The following is a 12898-nucleotide window of genomic DNA, read 5'->3' as shown; positions in this document are numbered from 1 at the left end:
GAAGGCTCAACCAGGAGCTCAGACATAGGCTTGGCAAAGACCACTCCAAGACCAGAATCTTGCAGAAATGGAAGGACTGAAGGGTCACCTAAGAGCCCATCAACAAATCCAGTCTCAACAAAGGCGTAACCCTCCCCAAATCCAGTTTCCAGGAACACCTCGTACACCGATAGGTTAACCTTAACAATTTCTCTATCACTTGGATTGCATGTTCATATTACTTTTTTGTACAATATTTGATGTTTTACCTATCAAAACATATTTTTTATAATGTTAAAGAAATTTAGATTCAGAATCAATTTTAAAATTTAAAATATAATAATTTTAAATCAATGAGTGAATTTCTTGCTAGTTTCAAATCACTATATAATAAGTAGTACGATTGTTAGTTGCAGTTTCTTGAATAGACTCTCTGCACGTTTTTTTAATCAATGTTTCCATCACATTCTGTGATCCATCGTCAGCATAATAGAAAGTTAAGAGATGCATAAAATTAGTAGATTGATTTTCATTGCAATCTACATTTACAAAAAGAGACAAAACTCTTCTAAAATGGTAGTTTTAAAAGGAGAGAGCATGGTTTTGTTTTTGAACACCATTAAAAAATTTAAAACAAATAAAATTATAATAAACCTAAAACTTCTCAATTGTCAAAGAAAACTTGGAATTTTTGTGAAAATAATAGTCATAACAATTTAGATATACAAAAAGGGAAGAAAGTCACTAAGACCGATTTTAATAATAATTATGATGGTAATAAACATACTACTAATAAAGATGATATGTAATCTCAAACAATAACTTCTAACTTGTACTTTAAATGCACAACTAAACTATTTGAGTGCATTTTATTCTTTGATGCTTCTTGACACATTACATTCAATAAATAGGTGTTTTAATCTAACTTTGGATGAAACAAACATTCCTCTGGATTGAATCTAACTTTGACCAAAGAAACATTCTTCTACAAATGGGTGTTGTGAAAGAATATATATGTTAAGATTATAAAATTAATTTTATAAAGATTTTCAATATGTCAAATATTTGAATATTTAAGAGTTATTGGCAATGCTAAATTAGATGAGGATAATTTGTTTATATTTTATAAATTTAATTCATATAATAGTAGCTATTCCTTGCTTTTTATTATTGACTAAATTTTACATGAAAGGTTAAGATATATTTATTATGGAAATAGTTTTTTGATGCATAAAATTAATTTATTATAGAAGCTTTATCAAATGCAACACATTCTAGGTGCACTAAATCTATGGCTAAAAAATCCATAGCGAACCTTTTCCGAAGGTTAAACATAAAGAGCAAGTGCAAAATCACATCTCATACAAAGTGACTTGTTGGCTCATATATAAAGCCCATCTATTAATGAAGCTAAGTTAATTCTCACACTTACTAATGATTATTATAGACATGTTTACATTTATTTATTAGAAATTAAAGATCAATTTAGAAAATGTTTCAATGATTTTCATGTTTTTGTTGAAACAAAGTTTGAATGTAAACTTAAGATTCTTAGAGTTGGATTTATTAACATTACACTTTCTTTCTTATTTAAAGAATTTTGACATTAAGTATGAAAGAATTTTTGTTTTATATTTAGAATTGTAAAAATGGTTAGGTGTATGTCCTATGCTAGAATACACTATAAAATTTGAGCTAAAACTATAAGAAACATCACTCCTAAAGAAGCTTGTTCACAAAGAAAACAAAATGCTAAGCCTTTATGGATGTTTGATTCTTATTTTGCACACATTACTAAATAAAAAAAATTAATTTGAATTTAAATTTAGTCCAAATATTGTTATTAGATATGATGAATATTTTAAAATATAAAGATTATACAATCCATAAACTAAAATAGTTAATATTTTGAGATTTATGCATTGCTGAGAATGAAATTCATGATTATTCTAAAATATATGAATGTTATGTACTGATGGTTTATTTGACACTTAAAAAAATTAAGTACTTACCAATGCACCTCATCTCTTTTAAAAGGAAAATAGTCTCTTGAATAAATATTAACTACCTCAATGCCTATATCACTAGGTCATAGTAGTAGGATAACTTAGTGACCCAATTTTTTTTTTCAAGTGACTTATGCTAGTTCATTTCTCAATCAAATCAATAAGTTTTGATAATATCAATAATTGATGTTTTAAGACTTTAACATGTATTCACAAATTTATCTAAAACCTCCATTCCATTCCTGCATTACTTTAAAGTTTAGGAAAAATAATTAAAAAAAGACTTGGAAGATTAAGATGTTAATTTTGTAACAATAATTTGTGTGTTAAGATTTAAATTATTTCTTATGTATGAAAAAGTATATAAGAACTTAAGGAACACATTTTTTTATATGAAACTATAATTTGATTTATTCTTGTATAAATTATTGACATATATATATGATTGATGCTTTTAAGTGTAAATGTATTTTGTGTGTGTGTGTGTTTTTTTTTTTGTTGCTTATTAGAACACTGTATGTATATTTTTAATATTATCTAGTAAATATGATAAAATAAAGAACATGAATTGAAAAAAATAAATTGTGATAAAAACATATGATTGATAATTTAAAAATACAAATATAATCTTAAATGATAATTAATACTTATATATTTTATAATAAAATATATATTCAAATAAGAAGTTAGGTTGAATAATTAAAAGGGGTTCTTCTCATAGTGTATTGGTTAAGTGGTGTTGTTGTTGTTGTTGTTGTGACCACACTGACCACACTTCCGTTTGAGCCTTAACATTGAGATCCCATGTTTGTAATTTTACTGATTCTTTATTTCATTTAAAATCACATATTAATTTAATCTTAACAAAATAATAAATATATTCTTATTCAATAATTGCTTCTGGATTCCATTGTGTGCATATATATATATTCTTTTGAGTATTTCTTTGTTCAATGTCTTTTTCATTTTCCATTGTACTTTTTTTGTCTTTTCTTCTTTTATTTGTCTTCTAGCATTTGGGCGTTTTTGTCTTATATATATGAATTATTTTTTGTTTTTTCTAACTGTTTTGGGTTTTATATTTTATATTTTATATTTTTTCATCTCTTTTCTTCGTTCTTTGTGCCTTTTTACCCTCTTTTTTTAATTCTGTGTCAGGTTTGCAGTAGGTTATCTTTCATCTCCTTGGTATTCTTGTTCATCCTGATGATGAATCATGGAGTGTGATTTGAAACGTTTTTTTCTTAAAGGATATAAAAATTGGCTTACACAATCGAATCCAGAAGCAATTATTGAATATTAATATAGATTGTGAAAATTTGATAGCTTTAAATATATTCTTATTTTTTGATTTAAAGATATTACACAAAGCATTTACACAAATAACTGAACAGTGGCATTTAGAAATAAGAGAGAAGGACCAGTAGTATGTAGTGTTTGCATGGAATAAGTAAGATGTATTTAAGATACAGAAAAGTGAACAACTTTACATCTTCAGATTAGTATGCTCATTGCTTATTCTAAGCTGGACATTCTAATCGCAGTTCCACAACACCAGAATCAACTTTACGAAGCTTCAAGCACACTTCTTGAACTCTCTTACCATCTGCAGACTGTGTGATATAACTGTCTCTGAAAAAGCAGTTTGCTTTTGATGTGGGCAACACAATTTTCTGTTTTGCAGGGTCATTACGATCTCCATGAACAAGCTGATTCAGGTCTATTTCAGCTTCTCCCATAAAGTCATCCTTCTTAAGCTTCCAACGATGATCCTTATCCCACACTTTCTGAAATTTCCAAACCAACTAATATCATTAGACTACAAAATTATACATTTTACTTTATTTTCTATGTGAAGCAACAATCTCATCATTCACTATTTCTAAATTTCAATGTTGAGAAATAAAATGAAAAGAAAAAGTTTAGATTTGGAGTAATTACTAGTTTGAGGCAGGAGTCGACTGTTATGGGAAGTTCAAACTCTTCTTCCCAAATTGGGTTTAGGTTCTTTTCTACAACCTTGGTGCGTTTTACCTGTCATACAATGGAATGTATAAAACCAGAATAAATTTCTACGTAGAACGAAATTGTATGCAGAGATGGTATAGCAAAAAAAGTATTACAGTGGCATGAAAAGAGATGAAGGGAAGATTACGAACATTAGTACCGAGTGTGAGCACCACATATGGGTCACTGCTTCGCCGGTCTCTAACAACCAAATCTGTACCCTTTAACACTTTCACTTTAACTATCTTAGACATTTCTTCTCTCTTTCTCACTCAAACTGTAACAGAAAGCTATGAATTCCCATCTTGTAGATCACCTAGTTATTTATAGACTCCCTTTGGGATTGCTGAACCCAAGAAGAGGAATAATAAAAGCAACTTTGAGATTATTATAGAAAAAGATTTCGCTTCAGAGATTCTAGTGGTGAATGTTAGGGTTTCGTTTGGAGGTGCCACCAGAGTATAATCGTTTCATCATGAAAAAAGGAAAGAGTTACATCATGGGCAGTGATATCACCATATAGAGAAGAGGAATTCTACAGAATTATAATAATAATATAAGAACTGATTGAGATTGTTTGGATTGCTTTTGATGAATCCACCGCCATAAACTTGGGATAAGATTGGATAAAACCAGAGAATTAAATTTGAATGGTTGTAGACTTGTTGTGCCAGATTAAAAAAAAGTATGTATCTTTTGATTATAAAGGGATTATATAATTACAGTCTGCATGAGTATCCCAAGTACTGATAAATGTATTAAGGGAAGGAATAATTAGGTAGAGTGGAGATGGGTTCTATAAATCTTATAAAAACGAATCAAATTTGTTTTTGTTGAGAGGCACATGAAAACTTCACAGTGTTGTGGAAATTCCACTTTCCGACGAGCTTTGGATAAGATCGTATAAAATATAGAATATAAATGCATGGTTGCAACTTGCATACCCCACAGAATATCATACACTATATATAACTTTTGCTGATTAATATACTGGATTTTTTTGATAAAGATGGCCATGCTTAGCAATATTTGCCATAATAAATGGTAAATCTTTTGAGAAATCTGTAATAGATTTGAAAATCGGTAGACTTTCAAATGTTGTACACACTTTCTTAGGGTCCCTTTAGTCAAGCTGTATTACTAACAAAGTATTTGACATAAGGATCACACCTTTGAAGTTATCCAAAATGTTGCAGTTTTAAGGTTGTGAGATAGATGGTGTCTATGGATAAGCAGTTCCATAATGTAGGAAAAGGCGGCTCTCTTTTATAAAATTCATAACTTCATAAATGGATTGTGAAAAGGATATCATTGGTGTAGTTTACATGTATTTGGATTAGATATTTAGATCTTATCATGATTTATTTGAGGAGGGTAGTAAAAAAGAGAGGAGGCTTTTGTAAGTATATATACAAGGAATAAATTGATATTGATATATTCAAGGTTAGCAAATTTTAAAATGAATGATGAGTTTTTTTTATATAAAGAATTTATAATAATTTAAGACATACAATATGGATTCATCTATAAAAATACAAACTGATTTAGAAAATTAGATGAAGAGATCAAATATTATGAGCGAAAAGTTATTAAAAAGTTATAGAACCTTAAATCAATCAAAATAATTTTTGATCTAAAGGGATATTTTGATATATAGTATTACCATTTATAAAAGACCCATTCCACATTAAAATAGTCTAATTTACTGATTACTAGGAAAAAAAAATAGTTTTATTCTTTTCTCTTGCTGATTTTAAATCTGTACTAAGACCCCACACATATATGAAAATGCTACTTTTCATTGCATATGAAGAGCAATATTATATTATATTTTACAAGAAGGTGCATACCATATTGCATGCCAATACAATAACTGAAATATACATAAAACATAGCCTAAATCAAACCAATTTCATGCAAACATCAAGAAGATCAAGTGATTTATTGATGTGTTGATGAATGAATGTGGTTGCTCAAGATTCCAGCAATATGACAATATGATCAAAGATTATTGAGTGGATAAATGGATACCATAAAAACACAATAAAATTAGATTGGATCCTCAAAAGGGATGAAAAACCTCAATAAATAGAATTGTCAATAAGAGAACCAAGAGCTAGGATTAAGAGGTTTAATGAATGGATAGGATTAAAAGAGGAATAGGGCTTTGGATACAAGTTATACTCATATGACAATGTGATACTCATATGACAAGTGTCACATGAGAGGTAGGACCTAGGGCTTGAGATAAGGTTAGGGAAACATCCTTATAGGAAGCATCAAGATTAAGAGGCTTAAGTTGAGATGGATTGATAGGATATAAAGTTGGGTTGACTTTTGGAAATGTGTCTAGGTTCCATGAATGATGGGAAAGCATAAGTTAGACATGTGAAGGGGACAAAGTGGGACACTTGTCACATGACTACAAATTTATATTATGATCTACGTTAACAAGATGAGAAGCTAGGATTGAATAAACAAAGATAAATGTGAATTAAGAATTTATAAAATTAATTAATTAAATAAATTAATATTTATTTAAAATTAATGAGATACGATCAAAGTAATTTTTTTTTTTTGATAGATAATGGGCTTTTGGCCGAATAATTATATTAATTAAAAAAAATTACATGAAGTTTACAACCTGATTCAGTGTGGGCACCAGTAGAAAGAATCGGGCAAAGAAAACCTCCGGTCTTGTCCAAGGAAAAAACATTTCCAGGAAATAGTCAGATAAATACAATAAATGACCCAATGCCATTCCAGAACAGTACATTTGATAATTCTTGTCAAATTCCAACAATGATGGTTGCAAAATTTGACTGCAATAATGCCATATTCTGACTATGTTGGGATGGGGCAGTTCTGAATAAAACATGTCGAATACCTCCACCTAAATCTCATATATATATATATAGACACTCATACACACACACACACACACATATACATGTATGTATTTGTGTGTGTGTGTGTGTGTGTGTGTGAGAGAGAGAGAGAGAGAGAGAGAGAGAGAGAGAGAGAGAGAGAGAGAGAGAGAGAGAGAGAGAGAGAGAGAGAGAGAGAGAGAGAGAAAATGGAAGGAACCACAAGCAAAATATCAAACCATATATATATATATATATATATATATATAGACACACTCACACACACATATACATGTATGTATTTGTGTGTGTGTGTGTGTGAGTGTGAGAGAGAGAGAGAGAGAGAGAGAGAGAGAGAGAGAGAGAGAGAGAGAGAGAGAGAGAGAGAATGGAAGGAACCACAAGCAAAATATCAAACCATATAAGATAAGTATGTGTATATATAAAAGGCAAAGGGCCATCTCAACCAATCCCAATTTTTTCTTCCCAAACACCATCAACACCTTGGTTCGCTAAGGAGTCCACAACCATATTTCCTTCCCTTTAAATGTGATTGATTGTAGTGCTTTTGAAGTATTTGAGCAACATTGATGCTCTAGACACTAGGTTGTTTAATCTCCAGTTTGGAGTTTTCCCTGTCCTAATTGCATTAATGGTGATGGATGAATCTCCTTCTATCTCCAATCTTCTAATGTTTAAGTCCTTGCATAAGAGGAGTCTAGAGATAAGAGATTCTAGCTCTGCCTCATTGTTTGTAGCCTAGCCTACGGGTTTGGAAAAATGAGCCACTATTGATCCATCCCAGAGATGGATCACTCCACCGATACCTGCAATGCTAGGGTTACCTCTAGAGGCACCATCGAAGTTTAGCTTGAACCAACCTTTACTTGGCCTGGACCATTTGCATTCTTTCCTTAAAACTGAAGATCTAGCTCCCCCTAGGCCATAGAAGGGAGGAATTGTAAGTCCGTTCCAACACTTTCTGAGGTGGTCATCCCTTGTAGTAAAGAGAAGATTGTTGCTATGACAATTTTTCAATCTATTGTTAGCTACTTCTATGATAGATACTTCTATTTTATTCCATAGTCAATCATGGGGCAAGGCCTTGTCTTTAAAAATCCTTCTATTCCTTTTCCTTCCATATTTCCTATAAGAAGATCAATGGGGAAATAATCCAGAGTAGTCCATAAAGACCGGATTTTAGATGGGATGGCCAACACAACATAAGATCCATCAAACGGTTTGGAAGGGTAGTGACCCGGTTTAATTTATTAATTAACTGTCTCCAACATAAATTAGAATAATTGCAACTTAGGAGAAGATGGTCCAAAGTGTCTTCATTGTTAAGACACATAGGGCATCTACTAGGCCCTACATAATCTAGCTTCTTAAACTAGTCTGATATGAGGATCTTCTTCTGTATTGCTGACCATAAAAAAAGACTTGCTTTTGGGAGACACAATTTGTCCCAACATAGAGTAATAGGTAGTTCTATTTTAGAGGGGTAAAGCTTATTGTAGAGGGAATTATATCCTTACTTGACTCTGTATTCACCAGTAGGAGAGTTAGATCATATAAGACAGTCATCTTTATTGGTAATTGTTAATTTTCTTTGTGCAAGAATCTCTGCAAGTTTTTTACCCTCCTCAAGAGATAAGCCCAAGTCCTCAGATGATTTCCACCTCCAACCCAAGGCTGGGTCAACTAGATGAGTGACAATATAATCAACCATAGTATTACCAATTTTGTCTACCAACCTATTTTTAAAAAATTGATCATTCAGGATTGCATGAATTGGTGGATATCCTCCTCACAAGTCTTCCCAAAAAAGTGCTTTATGCCTAGACCCTACATTCCAGGATAGGTCATGAGTGAGAACATCCCTACAGTTAAGAAAAAAGTTCCAAATTCTAGAACCATGTGGGGGGTTAACTGTTCTAAAGATGCTAGTTGGGTCAGAGGAATCTAAGTATTTACTAGCTAAAACTTTCACCCATCTTCTGTCTGGTTCCTGGTAGAATTTCCATACTAACTTGGTCCCTAGAGCCTTATTTTGTAGCTCATGGTCTCTAAGTTTTATACCACCCCAATCCTTGGATCTGCAGAGTTTCTCCCAAGCTATTAGTGTGAATTTCTTCTTGTCTACTAGTCCTTGCCAGAAGTAGGTTCTAAGTTTTTGATCCAGATTCTTTTTCACTCCTTTTGGCAAAGGAAAATAGGTCATTTGGTATTGGGGAAGGGAAGAGAGAACAAAACACAACATTATTACTCTACCAGCTACTGACAACCATTTACCTTTCCAACTTTGAAGTTTTTGGTCTAGCTTGGTCAGAATATGCCCCCACAGATTGGATGATCTAAGCCCTCTGTCCACAGGTAGGCCTAGATATTTACAAAGGAGCATCCCAGCCTGGAAGCCTAAAATACTGACAACATCTCTGGATAGCTTCTCCTCCGTATTAAAAAAATACAAGTTTGATTTATCTTTATTAACCTTTTGACCTGAGGCTCTGGAAAACCAATCTAGGATAATGTTAAAGTTTCTAGCTTCTGACAAGCTACTCTTCCCAAAGAGGAGGGTATCATCAACAAATTGCTGATGAGTGATAGGAGAGAGACTACTGGAAATTTTGATTCCATCAATATTTCTCAATTCACGTTCTTTTTGAATGGTCCTACCTAAGGCTTCAACCATTATGATGTAGAGAAAGGGAGATAATAGATCTCCTTGTCTCAATCCTCTTGACATATCAAAGAAGCCTTCTGGCTGCCCATTGACCAAGACTGAGATCTTAGGTGTTGATATTCATTCAAAGATTAAATTGATCCAGACTTTGCTAAAACCAAAAGCTTCTAGGCATTTGCAGATAAACCTCCAATTTACCATATCGTATTCTTTCTTAATGTCTAATTTGATGAACATGCTAGCTTGATGATTATTTTGAGTAGAGTGTAATGCCTCCTATGCAATGATGACTCCATCAAAAATAGACCTACCTGGTACAAAACCCGTTTGTTCTTCAGAGATGAAGCTTGAAAGTATCGATTTTCATTAGTTGGATAGAACTTTCGAAAAGATTTTGTAGATGGTATTACATAGTGAAATAGGTCTAAAGTTGCTCATACTAGCCACTGTCTCCTTTTTGGGGATAAGGACTAAAAAAGTGTGGTTTATCTCGATCAAAGTAAAATAATTAAATAAATAATAGATATCTATTTAATTAAGAGTATTAGGCTAAGAAATGAGATTAATAAAATATATATTAAATATTTATTTAATTAATCGGTTAAGGTAGGCTAAAATTAGGTGTTATAAGCTATAATTTTAAGTGTCTATATTTTTCCCCTCTTTGAGATGATGTTACGAAGTAACATCATTTCAAAAAAAATTAAAGTATAATTGGTAGGAAAGGGATAAGGACTTAAAAGCATAATGCCCCAGTCAAAGGAAGGATGAGAAAAGATGATGAGTTTGTAGGATGATACCCCCTCAAGAAGATAAGTGGGTTGGGAACACAAGTTTTCTCTTGAAAGGAAAGGTGGGGGATAAGGCTAGAAGCATATGAAATGAAATATGATGAAAGGAGAGATGAAGTTATGGATAATGATGATCATCATGCTACAATGATATAAGAAACCTAGATTTGATATAACAAAGGAAATTATGCACCAAGGTATAAGGAACCAAGTTGACAAGGTAACTTGTGCATGGACTTTACATTCAAACAAAACTTGGTTGTCTATGTTCCTACTAGAGACCACAAAACCTTGTTAGAATATATGAGCAAAATAAACATAGAGCATGGTGGTCCAAGTATGCGGAAGGTATTAATAACCTAGTATGAAAAGTGAATGATATTCTATAATCTATTTCAACTCACACAAGCTAAGCAACTACATAGCAAGAGTACAAAAACATCCCACAAACACAACAAATAAGATAAAGATGATACCCCATTATATACTAGTCAAAACATATCAAGATATGTAAAGATTGAGGTGGTCTGAACTAGGTACATTCATGGGTCATTTTTGATATCACTGACTCCATTAACAAGCTTATTCAGATCTACTTCAACTTCTCCTATATATTTATCCGGATCAAGATGAGCTGTGTTCATAAACTTATCCTTATCCCACACTTTATTGAAAAAATCAAACCATCCAACATCATTAGATCAAAAACCTAAATGTTTTCCTTTACTTTTTATGAGAAGTAATAACCTGTATCATTCTTTAAATTTCTGTTAAAAAATAATGAAAACAAGTTTAGATTTGGAATAGTTACTATTTTGAGAAAGCAACGATTAGTATCTGTTATGGGAAATACAAACTCTTCATTCCAAACCGGATTTAGGTTTTGCTGGACAACCCTGGTCTTAGTTTTCTGTCACATGGAATGCATAAAAACAGAATAAATTTCTACGTAGAATTAAATTTTATAACAACAAAAGTATGATAGTGGCATGAAAAGGGATGAGGAAGGTTGAGTGGAAGATTACGAACATTGTTACCAAGTATGAGAACCACATATGGGTCACTGCTTCGTCGGTCTCTGACAACGAAATCTGCACCCTTTACCACTTTCACGTTAACTCTCTTACACATTTCTTCTCTCTTTCTCACTCAAACTGTAAGAGAAAGCTATGAATTCCCATCTTGTAGATCACCTGGGTTAGGGATTAGGAGAATCATACAAAGCAAATTTGAGAGATACAGAAAAGGACTTCGCCTCCTGGGTTCTAGCGGTGTATGTTAAGACTTCGCTTTATAGGTCCCATATGAAAGGAAAATAAAAAATTAATAATAGTGATATCATCATATAGAAAAAGAGAAAAACTATGACAGATAATAAGTAAAAGAATCTCAACTGTTTGGAATGTTGCTTTTGATGAATCCAGTAAAGCTAATGATGTCCCACATCCTTGAGATAAAACGAGAGAATAAGAGTAGAATTGTTGAGGACTTGCAGTACAAGAATAAAAAAGTACAGAGAGATCTTTTAAAGGTTTCTTTACCTGAGTTCAGTTTAAAGAACACTAAAGTTATTATTTGCTTAGATGGTTTAGTTTAAATCACATTGTTACATTGATCTTGTTGGAGAAGACAGTGATTTGAGATGAATCATCTATACAAGACAAAGTTTAAAATCTGTTGTTTAAATCTAATAGAATGTAGATAAACGATTTATTTACATACCACCATATTTATGCGTACTGTCTTTGTGCACAAATATCCAGAATACTAATTAAAATCTTAGATAAAAGAATCAAATCTTTTGATTTTGTTGACCGACACATGAAACTTTCAGATTCTGTGTGAGTATCCCAAGAGCTGATAATTATTAAAGGGGAAGGAATAATTAGGTAGAGCGGAGATGGGTTCCAAAAATCTTAGAAAAAAGAATCAAATTTGTTGCTTTTGTTGACAGGCACATGAAAACTTCAGAGTGCTGTGGAAATTCCAATTTTGACGAGCTTGTGATAAGATTGTATACACTGAATATGAATGAATGGTTGCACATAATATCGTATAATCTATTAGCTTTTTCTGGTTGATAGACTGGATTTAATTTACATTGTGTGATGGGCCTAAATTTGATGGCCGTATCCATCAATATTTGCCATAAAATACAGTTAAAAATTTGAAAAGTCTGTATCACATTTGAAAATTGGTAGACTTTAAAATGTTGCACACACTTTCTTAGGGTCTCTTCAAGCCACAATTGGAGTGACTGATGGTTCAAGTCAAACTGTATTATTATCAAAGTATTTGGCATAAGGGTCATACCTTTGAAGTTATCCAAATGCTGCCATAAAGGTGGCAATTTTAGAGGGTGTGAGATAAATGGTCTCTAGGGTGAGCGGCTCTCTTGATATTATCCTTCTAAGTCCATAACTTCATGCTCAAGAGTAGAAAATATATGGATTATGAAGAAAACATTATTGGTGTTTACAAACATTTGGATTAGATAGATATTTGGAACTTACCATGAGGGCATTTCAATTAGATATTTGAAATTTATCATGATTTATTTGA

The 12898-nt window shown here is 32.0% G+C and overlaps 1 protein-coding gene across 1 annotated transcript; it reads right to left on the bottom strand.

Moving 5' to 3' along the window:
* Nucleotides 1-3403: 3403 nt before the first annotated feature.
* LOC131060141 (protein C2-DOMAIN ABA-RELATED 3) lies at nucleotides 3404-11482 on the bottom strand. The gene is made up of 6 exons (XM_057993252.2): nucleotides 11366-11482; nucleotides 11084-11246; nucleotides 10906-11000; nucleotides 4145-4264; nucleotides 3927-4019; nucleotides 3404-3772 (listed from the first exon to the last, which is right to left on the bottom strand). The coding sequence occupies exons 1-6, from the start codon at nucleotides 11465-11467 to the stop codon at nucleotides 3506-3508; spliced, it is 840 nt and encodes a 279-aa protein (XP_057849235.2). The 5' UTR covers nucleotides 11468-11482; the 3' UTR covers nucleotides 3404-3505.
* Between the last annotated feature and the right edge of the window lie 1416 nt (nucleotides 11483-12898).

Source organism: Cryptomeria japonica, chromosome 3 (genome assembly GCF_030272615.1).
Source record: "Cryptomeria japonica chromosome 3, Sugi_1.0, whole genome shotgun sequence".
NCBI classification, from domain to species: Eukaryota; Viridiplantae; Streptophyta; class Pinopsida; order Cupressales; family Cupressaceae; genus Cryptomeria; species Cryptomeria japonica.
This window is presented reverse-complemented; position numbering and strand designations above follow the sequence as displayed.

Coding starts and splice junctions, on each gene's coding strand:
- LOC131060141 (XM_057993252.2), bottom strand. CDS start 11,467: ATGTGTAAGAGAGTTAACGTGAAAGTGGTAAAGGGTGCAGATTTCGTT. Junction 4,020..4,144: donor TGCTCACACTCGGTACTAAT/GTTCGTAATCTT, acceptor ATTGTATGACAG/GTAAAACGCACCAAGGTTGT. Junction 3,773..3,926: donor TCGACTCCTGCCTCAAACTA/GTAATTACTCCA, acceptor TGGAAATTTCAG/AAAGTGTGGGATAAGGATCA.